Raw genomic sequence first — 12,840 nt, 5'->3', positions numbered from 1 at the left:
TCTGCATCTATTAAATACAGGGGGCTGGACTTGTTCTCCTGAATATCCTGTAAGTCTATTAAAACGTCCATGGCACATCAGCCAGGAGCCTTTTTCTGAGATAACCATGGCAAGTCTTCCTGGTCATCGTGATCAACAGTGCCAAGAGCTGTCTGGCCAGTCCCGCCTACAAGCACACATGTCTGACGGCAGAGGCAGAGGGACCGGCTGCACCCACGGACAGGCTATCGTTCCAGTCAGGAGAAGGTCTCAGAACATCAGAACAACCTACTCTGCATCGGACTGCTTCACCGCACGTCAGAGGCCCTCATTCCACAAGGCAAATTTCCAGTCAGAACGTCACCAAAGTTGGGTCGTTACAGAATAGAAACCGCTAAACCTGGGCCCGTCACTGAGGAAAGTCTGAGGACAAGGTAATGAATGAGAACATTTTTATTCCCTGGTACAATATCTGGCTAGTTTGCTTTTTTCCCAATGGTACTCGGAGCTGAGCTCAAACTAGATGACGGCAAGCAAAGCTTGGACTAAAGGGAAAACAGTATTCTGTCAAAATGATTTCCATCTCCAATGTTCCACAGGGAGCTTGGAGCAGGCCTAGTGACAAGTAAGTGGATGGTAACTTGGCCTGTTATCTCTGTAGTATGCAAGGCTTCCTTTGTGAGAATAACACACACACACACACACACACACACACCTCCATATATAGATATCTGTATATACATACACACACACACTTTGATATGTATGTATATGTACATATTTTTAAACATATTCGTCCTTTAAGAAGAACACACAGAATTATCAAGATTAAATTATTCGCACTTACTTCTTTGTCTCCAGTAATACCGTGTTCTTTTGTGCTGGTAAAACAACATGTGCTTTAATTAGCAAATATCTGTAAATAATTTATTTGCTTTCAAATACAACAGAACAATGGGGTCGATTTTCACATACATTTGCCCAGTACACATGCTGGGTCTTAAGCCAGACTCTCCCATTGTTCAATAACTACATCAAGCTGTCCAACTCTTGCTGCCCTCCGTGGTGGAGGGGTGGGAGAGGGGGCTAGAAACCCAAGTTCCTTCCAGAAGCCACATCCCATTTTGCAAGACCCTAGAAGGCAAGCACATAGCACTGTCCAGTCGAAGCTACAACAAACTCTTATGATCTCCAACCCTGGAGCCTTCTGCGAGGAACACGGAAGAGTGCCAGAGCGAAGGGCACTGGAGTCATGGCTGCTGGATGCAGGTGCTCTGCTGCCCCCTGGCCCCCCAACAGTGTGAACCCCAAAACATAAGGCACAAAGTGTGAGGCCCGTGAATCACAAAACCTCATCTAGGCTCTGCAGGGTTAAAACTGGGCGCTGCGTGTGCAGTGCAAAGAAAGATGTTAAATCAAATGAGAATGACTGCTCTAGGACTGGAGGCACTATTATTTTGAATAAGATTGAAAAGGCCAGAAAAAGCAATTCAAAAACATTTCAATTATGTATTTCCCAGAACTCCATCTTTGAGCAACTAATGCAAATGTTACCACCACAGTAAACCTTCTTCCCACATAAAAGCATATAAAACAGGTTAAACAGCATATACTTTATATATCATATGCATACTTCTGACTATTAATAAAAAATTCAAAATCTATGTATGCTTTACTCTCCTAAGCAATACAGTAATTATGATTAAAGGGCAGGCGGCACAAAAAGAGCCAATTTATCTTACTCGTGCCCAGGAATACTATTGTGTAACTAAGCAACTAAAGACAAAATATGGTCTAATTAATTCACTCCTATGCTTATTTAAAAGACACAATTAGAACATTTTTATTTTCCAGCCTGCACAGTAGCTCAACATGCTTGAGGGTGTACAAAGCAAAGCCTATTATTCTCAAAGACAAGAGTTTAATGTTTAGTGCCACTGATCCGGCTTGGAACTCAACTCTGGGGAGGAGGGATGTGCATCACCGCCCAGGTGCGCTGGAGTCATGAGAAAGGAAAGGTGGGGAGAGGGGAGATGGTTATGGGGCCACCAGATTGACCAGCAACACGTGGTTTCTGCCCCCAGGTTTCCTCTCTGTTCAAGGATGGAGATGGGACCCGGAACTTGATGTTCATCATGTGTGTAAGCACACCCACCACTGTGCGTCAATTCATACAGCCACAAAGATCCTACAGAAAATTCATGCAGTTAAACCACACGTCCTAGTCTGTGTGATAAATGTCAAATATCCATCTTGAACGCTGTTAACAGTGCGTCCGACTTTAAAAGCAGAATTAATTTACGCAAGTGTGTACTAGAGACTGATGCCATTAGCATGAGTCTAAAGCACCCTTTCAATAATCATCATCATCTACACGTTTGACATGTGTTGTCAGTACTGGTGCTCACAGTCCAGGATGCGAGCCATGCTCTTCGAAGGCCAAGGCCCAGGTTCTAATCTCCAGGAAGCCAGCAAGGATCATGGTGCGCCTAGAAAAAGCCATCCACATGCGAGGGCACAGGAGCAGATTTTTTCAAGAAATGCAGGAATCCATGACCACATTTCTGAGAGGCGAATGAATCCTTAAGCCAACAATCAATAAATTTATTTTAAATTTATTTAAAAGCCAAGCCAACGGGTAATCACTAGCTACAATATTATTCCGAGTAGAAGATGGCAGATATCCAACCACCCTGGCTATAAAAAATGACAAGCAAATCCATTTGATTCCAGCAATTATATTCTGGATATTGGTTAAAACTAGACTTTGATAAATGAGCCTGAGTCATGTATCACTAGATGCCACTGCGAACAATGGTATGCTTTATTAACGACTAACAGCGAAGTATTTACATGTATGGACTCGTGCACTCCATAAAAATAACATTTCCTTAGTATGTGCCTGACACTCTAAATGTCAAGACAGGTTTTAATTGATTATGGTTTTGACTTGCTATCAAACACGTGGCCTCGTCAAGACCATCAGTCTGGAAAACATGCTAGTTCGCCGGAACTGCCAACCAACACTCAGGTGAGAAGTGACTCCTCTTCCCTGAAGTCCCATCTTTCTGCAGACTGCCACCCCAAAGCCCTGACTTTTTTTTAAACAACCTTTATTTATTTATTTTTAATACAATTTTTTTTTTTTTTTTTTTGCCACCCTGTGCCGCTTGTGGGATCCTAGTGCCCCAAACAGGGATTGAACCCAGGCCCTTGGCAGTGAAAGCTCAGAGTCCAAACTGCTGGACTGCCAGGGAATTCCCCCAAAACCCTGACTTTTTATGGGCTGATGGCTGAAGACTGGAAACATGCTCAAAAAGATGGAGATGCTGGCTCTCGCCTGATCATTTAGTCCCAAATAGTCACTAATTTCTTTGGCGAGTTCTACTAAAAAAAAAAAAAAAAAAAAACCTTTGCGCATTTTCACAGCCTATGGTGCAAAATGATATGGATTTTAGAAGAGAAAGAAATGTGAGGTGGGCTGCTGGAGCTGGCCCACAGATGAGTGACCCTCTGCCAGAAAGAAAGAAATTGGGCCAAGTTTAAAGAAAGCAGCCTGTGGGGAAGCATTCATTTTAATCATGTCATTCAGTCATTCAGTAGATACTTGATGAATGCACTGACTACGGTGGGGAGATCCAGAGGTGAGTAAGGCACAACCCTCTGCTTCTGAGAACAGCACTGCGGTGGGGAGGGGGAAGTGGGGGTGACAAGCACAGGAAAAGCACACAGATAACCATTCCAGGAAGCACCATGTGAAAACTACCTGGGAGATTAAAACCAAACACTGGACTGTAAGCCCCCTGAGGGCAGGGGTACTTGTCTGTCTTGTTCAATGCTGGATGACACAGCCTAGAACAGGCTCTGGCACAAAATAGGTGCTCTATAAATATGCATGGAGTGAATAAGACCTCAAAGGTGAAGACAGTACTTCATAGTTTCCAGAAAGATTGCGAAAGGCTACAAATAAATAGTGACCTTAGTTGATCTCCACTTTAACTAAGGGATGCAGATAAGAGTCTGACAGCTTTTCTGTGACCAGTGTCTGTCTATGGGGGTAGACTAAGAGTTTTTTGAGGGCTGGGCCATTCTCCTGTATCTCAGTACCCCACTGTCCAGCACCTAGTAGGTCTTCAATCAGCAGCTGAGGAATTGAACACATGCCTTTTCCAAAAACATATAGATAGTGACCCTTCCTTTGAAAACGTATTGCATTTACTGTCAGAACAATTCACCAATGTGTTACATCTTATATTGCTTTTACATTTTTTAAAAACGTGTGTTGATCTCATCTATCAAGATTGATAAGCTTCTTGAGAAAAAAAGCCACATCATGAATTGTTTCACATCCATCTCTGTACCTAGCAAAGCACGGAGCACATAGTTAGCACTCAGCAAGCAGCTTTTATTAACTCAAGATAGATGAAACCAGCATTGGCCGGAATTGGGAACTTAACCATACAAAATACAACTTAGTATACATTCTACTGATTCTCAAATTTTAACATCCTAGGCTCAATGCTGAAACAGAATTTTGTACATGTAAAGGTTTTTGACATATTAATGTTAAAGTATTTCTTCTATTATTGGATCTTGCTCCAAAGCCAAGTAAGAAAGACAAAAAGGTACACAGTCACATTCCTTATTTCGGATCAACTCCATAGGGCAGGGGTCAGCAAACTTTTTCTGTAAAGGGCCAAAGAGTAAATATTTTCCACTGTGTGGGCCATATGGTCACTGTCACAACCATTCAACTCTTGACACTGTAGTCTGAGAGAAGCTATAAACAATACATAAACAGTCTATGTTCCAGTAAAACTTTATTTACAAAAGCAGACAGTGGGCCAGATTTGGCCCTTTGGCCTTAGTTTGCTGATACTTGTCACAGTCCAATAAACTCTCTCCATGTAATTCACTAGTTCTCACCCTAGTTCTAAAGGGCCTGCTAGGGAGAGAGTAAAGATATTCCTTCTCTTAGCTTAAGATCATTACTAAAAATAAACGATAACTATTATAACAGCATCCATCATTTGCTGAGCTCGCATGTATAGGTACGAGGCTAGTTGCCAGGACCTTTTCGTTATTATTACTAATTCTCTTGGCAAAGTAGAAGCCATTAAATCCATTTGACAGATGAAGAAACTGAGGCTTAGAAAAGTTAAAGAAATTGTGCAAGGCTAGTGAGGACACTGAAGAGATCTCAGAAACTTCTAAAAAAAAGAAATCAGCTCATGGAAACAGACCAGAGACCCAGTGAGTGGCCACCCACAGGCAGAGCAAGGCCAGTCCAGCACCTCCTGAATTTCAGAGTGTGTCTGTGATATGATCAGGTGATCTTCTAAAAAATCCTGCTGATCCAGTTGACAGCATGTTTCAATACTAAAATGTAAATCCTTAAGGAGCCTTTTATAATGGCAACACAGCTAAATCCACCATATGGATGAAAGCCAGCCTGATCTGGGGGGACCTGAATTGGCTATATGTTCTAGTAAACTAACCTAGATGCCGCCCTCTCATAGAGAAAAGCTTTCTTTAGGAAGGTCCATGGTAGTGGTCTCAAACTTTAACGAGAACAATACTACTAATATTAATGATAATAATAATGAGTCAACCATTACTGGAGACTCTGCTATGTGCCCACCTCAGTTTTAAGCACTTTACATGTACTAACTCCTTTAATCCTTAAAAGAATCCTGGGAAGTAGGTACCATATTTCCATTTTACAGATGAGAAAACTGAGGCACAGAGTTTAAAACTCGCCCAAGATCCACAAAGCTAGAGCAAGACTATTTAAAATGCAGAATCCTGGACCCCAATTCCAGAGATTCTAAATAAATTAATTCCAGTAAGGGCTCGTGAATATACATTTTTAACAATTTTTGACTGGATAGTGAGGCTGGTGATAGTCAAACCACTGTTAGATACCCTGGCTGCATACTAAAATCTGTAATGCCCAGATATGCTTGATATTGACTCCCTACATCACCGACTTACTCATCCACACTCACTGTTGCAGGGGACCAGCAAGCTTTCTTGTAGAATCCAGCCCATGATCCGTCAGGCTGAAATCCAACCTTGTATATCCACCAATTTTTTCTTTTTTTTGCGGTACGCGGGCCTCTCACTGTTGTGGTCTCTCCTGTTGCGGAGCACAGGCTCCTGATGCGCAGGCTCAGCGGCCATGGCTCACGGGCCCAGCCGCTCCGCGGCATGTGGGATCTTCCCGGACCGGGGCACGAACCCGCGTCCCCTGCATCGGCAGGTGGCCTCTCAACCACTGTGCCACCAGGGAAGCCCCAATCCACCTATTTTTAAGAGCGTATATTGCCTAGAGATTAAGCACTTGGCAATCTGAAAATGAATGTAATCAGAAGTTACCCAGTAACAGAACCAATTACCCACCTACTTTGCCATGTTCCTCCTCTGAAGAGTTACTGGCTGAATATGGCAATTGTAGGTAATTACTGAAGACACTTAACTCCTTGCATATGGCCCTGCTCTTCACTTTCATAATAATTCAAGACAGTATCATGATTAGGCCCAGAAGCCTCCACACAGACATAAAAGTTATCATATTTCTTACTTATAAATTAAGAATATCTAAAATAAAGACCCCCATAATCATAACTCTTTTCTATTTATTCATTTATTTATTTATTTAGCGGTACGCGGGCCTCTCACTGTTGTGGCCTCTCCCGTTGCGGAGCACAGGCTCCAGACGCGCAGGCTCAGCGGCCATGGCTCACGGGCCCAGCCGCTCCGCGGCATGTGGGATCTTCCCGGACCGGGGCACGAACCCGCGTCCCCTGCATCGGCAGACAGACTCAACTACTGAGCCACCAGGGAAGCCCTCTTTTCTATTTATTTAATTTACAGTTATAAAGTAATTTTGCCCATAATAATGTCTCTTGATATTTATAACAATCCCCAGTCAGCCTTACTATTGTTCCCATTTTGCAGCTGAAGAAACTGAGGTTCAGAGTGTTTACAGTTATCCAAGGTCAAACAAATAGTAAGTTGTAGAATCAAGATGTGACTCTCTGGAATGCTTTTCCTCCACACCAGCTGCCAGCACTGTTAAGTACGTGTAGGCAGCAGTGATATAAGCAGATCAGACATTATCCTAATTATTTAAACTAGTAATAAATTGTTAATGATTATTAATAATGGTATTAAAATGTAACTGTTATTGTTCTATGACACTGGCTAGGATTAACTGAACTTTATAGAATAAGAATGATTCTGCTACCTAAATATCTGGTGACCTTTAGCAAAACTGACTAGTCATAGTTCTAAAATGTACAAGGAACTGCCCACATTTAGTACACACTTCTGGAATATAATATGATGTATTCAAGCTCTAGTTTCAAGGGTAGGTTTCAGCGGGAAAATAAAGCAATCCTAAAGCTTAAGAAGGCCTAGGTTCTAGCCGGCGACCTTTGACAAACCATATAAACTCTTCAAGCCTCTGTCTCCATCTATAAAATGGGCATACAAAGTCCTGCCTTACCTAGCCTGATACAATTAATGCAAACATCAATAAGAAAATTTCCCTCCCCCACCAAAAAAAAAATTTCCTCTGCAGATCATAGCAAACCACACAGGGACGCTATTTCTAATCTCGCACAATGATAATTTCCCTGTTTTTAGAACTGATGTCTTTATATTTCAAGAAATCATAAAAAGACAGAATGGTGCTCTTAAACCAAAAAAGCATACGGAGTCCTGGCTGTCCTTTCGAAATGGATGCTGATGTCAGCTCAATCAAGAAATTATTAACCTCCATTTGGTTACTTTAAATAAACTGTACTGGCTGATTAAATGTGCTGAACATTTTCTCCAAGGCACAGTGCACATCACCAGGAAACCTTTCTCTTTCAGTTATGCATTGCAAATGGCAAATGTATCATTCAAAACTATTTAAAATCAATAATAAAATCATTTCACTGTATATAAACAAGTTAACAGAGTAAGAGAAAACAAAGCAAATGTCTTAATGAGAGGGCCCTGTTGCCCCCTCTAGGTGCCAGCAGTAAATGCTGATTTCTGCAGGCTCTCCTCCAGAAGAGACTGCTGCTGCTATTCTGCTAATGAATGACTGACTATCTTAGGCCAGGGGGGAAATGACATCACCAGGGTGGAAAACCGATCTGCACTGGGAAACTTTCTACCTGCTTTACATTTGTCATAATTATTTTGCACAATGTAGCCTGTATTTGCATAATTTTGAGGCGTGTCATTATCTCAATTGAAAATTGTTTTAATATGGCTGAATAATTCACAATGACATCAGCCAAAGTCCTAATGAAATATACAACTATAATCATACAGCTAATTACCAGCCGTGTTAGCATTAAAAAACAAATCATGCATAATATTAGACGATGTATATGCAGCTGAGGAATATAAATAGAGCCATCTCCCTCTCCAAACCCCCTAGAGTTTACTTTTAAATGGCAAGATTAATTTTCTCAGGTATGGCTCATATAGCAGTGACGAAACGCAAATATCATTAAAATGGTTCGCTTACATTTCCCCATAATGAAAAATATCTTTTAAAAAATCGTGTATTTAAAAATATATCTATTCACTATCATTAGTTCTACCAGATGCAACCTTCGGCTAATATTTCTTTTATTCTTAAATCAGAATTTACTATTTAATTACACAATAGAAATTAAAACTGGACCAAGTGGGGTCAATTCAGGGTCTTTAAAAAATATTCCGCTTTCAATTGAAAAAAAAAAAAAAAGAGCGCGGCCACAAAATATCCCATAAAACACTGAATAATTTCCTTCTGGGTTCAGTCAGAAGTCTATTAGGCACCAGCTCTTTTCTGGATATTTAATCCTTCCCTTTTCCAGATCACAGGCCATGTTGAAGTAATAAATTTGAAAAGCAAATAATAAGAAATCAGGAGGGGGAGGGGAAGGCAGACAGCTGCGCAGGAAAGTTGGGTCGGGGGAGGGGGCCGAGCCAAACCTTGGGCGGTGCAAAGAACTCAACCTGTTGGTAGGCTGCAGGATTTTTCACAGCATTTCCAAACAACACCTTTGTAAAATTGCCGGCAGACGTCGGGAAAGGTGAACGTTTAAAAACCCTTAGCTGGCCGGGAGGGCGGAGGGGAGGGCGTGTGGGTTGGGAGAGGTGTTCGGGAGGAGGGAGGGGCTTATTTCCGAAGAGGCTGATCCGAGGGCGAACGTTTTGACGAACTCCGGTAATTAACCGGCATAGACCACCGACGGGTAACTCGATCCCGGCGAGAAGGAGTGAACTGGAGGTGCCAAAAGTACAATCAACTCCACCAGACCAGGGAATTCTGGAAGGACTGGCAGGCAGCTTCGAGCTCCGGGATGAGTTAAACGGGGAACCGTTCACTTAACAAAAAGATCCTTACACCTACCTCGACAGCTCGAAAGCCTGGCACAGAGCTAGCTGCCCTCAGAAGTCTGAGTTTGATTGCCCTGTACTCGCTTGGGCAACACAAAGCCTTGCCAGGCGGCCGCGCGCCCTCCCGCCCCGCCGCGCCGCAGGCACAGCCTCCCCCAAACAGTTCCCCCGGTAGGTACCAGGGCGCTGAGGTCGATCAGCTGATGAGGGGAGCCCGCAGAAATGCGGTCACACATGAAATGACAGAGCCGAATAGGGGCGGCCGCCCCAGCGACCGGTGACAGCGGGCTCACCTCGGGCGTCCTGCCGGGAGCGCGGCGAGCGCCCCCGCGGCCGCCCAGAAACGTGCCGGGGAGGCTCTGTCCCTCTCCACCCTCCCCAGGAGCGCCGTCTGGGCATGGAGAACTCCGGACCCGCAGGGCCAGGGGGTGAGCACACACCCCTCTGCCCTTCCCTCCCCCGTCCGCGTCCCACACATCCCCAAAGATCGCGCTGGAAGGCGTCCACTTTGCGTGGAGTAATTGAAAACTAGAACATCAAATGGCTTGTCCGGGGGGAGGGGGTGGGGACGAGAGATAGTTGTTAATGCTTAACGTGTTTGTGCCGGTTACACGACCGCTTTGAAATCCGCCCGGGCAGATCTGCAAGTTATTTGAATGTATTATTCCAGTACCTGTCATTTATCACTTTATTCAACACGTCTTTGCCAACTCAATAGCTTTTGATCTCACTCTGCCTCCATTTCGTAATTTCCGCCCTCTTAAACATATCAAATACTTACTTAAAAAAAAAAAAGAAAGAAAAACGGGAACAATATCGAAACCCACCGAAAGAAATCCACCCATCCCCTACCGAGCCAGACGCGAAGGTAAATTTTCAAAAGGCAAAAAATATAAAAAGCATGTGATGTTCAAGCGGCAATAGCAGGATCTCACACACACACACACACACACACACACACACACACACACACACACATCCTTGAACAAAACCCTTCTCGAACAAGTTATTTGATCTTGACTAAAATCAGCAGTTGGATCTTCTTTGTAAAGCTGACAGCCAAACTCTGACAATGGCAAAATACTCGAGCCCCAGCTAGTGGCGCTACCCCTTTAAAAAAGAAGTCGATCCTGCTCGCCTGCAGAAGTGAATACAGTATTTTCAAGCTTGCCCTGTAATAAGCATTACTACGGGAAAAAATAATAAAGAAAGAAGAGAGGGAGATATAAGTTTACCACCTCGCCATGGTCGCTATTTCTGCCCTGGGGAGTGTCTTCTGGGAGGAAATAAAGTTTAGAGCTGGATAAAAGTTGCCGGCTGGTCCTCTCTTCCCACAACAGCTGGAGCTCCGCTATGCAAATCGGATCCTTTGGCGTACATCTTACAAAGAAAAAGTCGCCAAGGGACAAAATTCTTGGTTTGCCTTCAAGGTGGAATTGAAAAGCCTTGTAGAAAATGTAAGGTCCGTGCAAGCCACACGGTGAGCCGACCCACTGCAGGGGAAAAAAAGCACCAAATAAATAAGGTAGCCATCAGAGCACAAACGTCTATTCCCAGACACATTTACACACAGACATCCACACTCTTAATACAGAAGAGCCAACAGATATAAAGCTGGGTGGAAAAAATAATAGAGCCCACACAAATTTTCTGCCTCCCTTAAAAAAAAAAAAAAAAGACTCCGGGCCCCCCCACCTCTCCCTACCTCTCCATCTGAGGCGGTAAAATTACATTATGTATGTATGATCACTGCAGGGATTTTTTTAAACAATAAAAATGATTTGGGGGGATGCAGAGGGTAAAAGTTTGGTGAAAAGTTTGTGGGGGGTGTGGGTGGGTGCAGAGGTGTGGGTGAGCCGGGGGGCTGGGGGGTGCCGGGGGGTGCCGGGATCGGAAGAGCGGAGGAGAGCGAAATACCTGGAGTGAGTTGGGCTCCATCTCGACGTTCTGAATTGATTGAACTCAACATTCTCTCCAAACTTGTTGGCTTGAATGGATTGCATCAGGTCCTGGCAGGGAAAAACATTCTCTGCCTTCAGCCGGCGTAATGTCTCAATATAAAACTAAGCTCTCGCCTCCCCTTCGGCACCAAAATGATTGAAAATGTGTCCTAATATTTCTCTGACGACTCAATTTTCAGCTCCTGTCAAAAATGTGTAGATTTCCTTCCAAACGTGGCTTGATCAAATTCATAATCGGCAGAAAGGCTCCGTCCGATCTCGGCGGGCAGAGGATGGATCAAGGCAAAAAACATATAGGAAGGTCTGTAAAAATAAATTCTGCCCTAAAAGTGTGTGAAGATGAGATCTACCTCTTCCTAATCCCTCTTGTCTAGCGGTTTCATTTGATGAGATTTTTGGAGGAGAGGAGAGCTAGCGATCTCCGCTGTGTATCTGACAGGACCTGCTTGTATATGTCTAATATAAAGAACATTTCCTGCAGAGATTCCGGGGCGCTGCTCCTCTTTCTAATGCTCCTTAGCAGATTTGCTGTTATTAGACATGTAGATTTGTTTGATAGTTAAATTACGCTTCCTCACTGCCATGTTTTCGAGAACTAATCTGTTAAATTATCTTTTGATGCCTATTTACATGGAAGGGAAAAGTGGGTTATCGATTATATAAACATATAAATATTAATGCATTTGTTCGCTTCGCAAAAAAAATACTCAGCAAAAAAAAAAAAGAACAGAAAGACAAGTGAGCAGCGCACACACATCTCAAGATTTTGCAAACAATATTGAACGGACAGCGACTGCATTTAGGGACTGGAACAATAAACGATGCATGATAAATCAATAAATGCGAGCAGCGAGTCTGCTCGGAATATGAATTCAGGCTCCCGGTTCTGCGTGTGCATTCTTTAATTTTGAAGTATATACACTAGTACGTGTTTACAATGCTGATGGACGCCAAGGGCGCTCTCAAATGATAATGTGTTTATATAACCCAGCGCTACAGGAATAATATACCGGCTACTCCCCCACCCCCAACCCCTCCCCCCGCCAAAAAGGGAGAGGAGCTTCCTCAATAATAGTTTGAAACTGAAAAAAATCCATTTGCAAACTAGTTACATACAACCAGAAATTAAGCTGTTGAAAACCGGGGGCATGAACCGTAAGACAATAAAGGCTTTAAATGTGTATATTTATTGTTCTGGAGCCCTGGAGCATTGCGAGGTTTGCATGCATGGCTATTATGCAAACACAGAGAAACTTAAGAGCGACAGAACAAGGAACAGGCAGAGACTGCAAAGCCCTCGCTCGCTCCGACCCAGCTGCCGGTCCTCCGCCTGGCTAGACTGCATTTTCGCAGTGTGGATGTAAAATGGTGTACTCGCTTCCCCCACGCTCCCCCATCCCCTTCCCCGCCCTCCTCCCACTCCTTTCAGTGTTTCACCCACCCCCCTCCGATTTTAGTATATTGGCACCAATCTTTCCAAAGTGGGTCTGGCATGCTAAAAAAGTAAACA

At 43.5% G+C, this 12,840-nt stretch overlaps 1 protein-coding gene across 1 annotated transcript in view; it reads right to left on the bottom strand.

Annotated features, from left to right (window-relative positions):
* ARID5B (AT-rich interaction domain 5B) overlaps window positions 1–11,342 on the bottom strand; it is a 192,500-nt gene extending 181,158 nt beyond the window's left edge. The window contains exons 1-2 of the mRNA XM_081234657.1: window positions 11,287–11,342; window positions 10,608–10,862 (exon numbers count right to left, since the gene is read on the bottom strand). Of these exons, the coding sequence (XP_081090783.1) occupies window positions 10,608–10,862; window positions 11,287–11,307 (276 nt within the window). The 5' untranslated portion in view covers window positions 11,308–11,342. The remainder of the gene's footprint in view (window positions 1–10,607; window positions 10,863–11,286) is intronic.
* Window positions 11,343–12,840: the final 1,498 nt, after the last annotated feature.

The sequence above is a fragment of the Mesoplodon bidens genome (genome assembly GCF_964165515.1).
Source record: "Mesoplodon bidens genome assembly, chromosome: 1".
Taxonomy (NCBI): Eukaryota; Metazoa; Chordata; class Mammalia; order Artiodactyla; family Ziphiidae; genus Mesoplodon; species Mesoplodon bidens.
The sequence above is the reverse complement of the archived record's forward strand: the minus strand, read 5'-3'. Positions and strand labels throughout refer to the sequence as shown.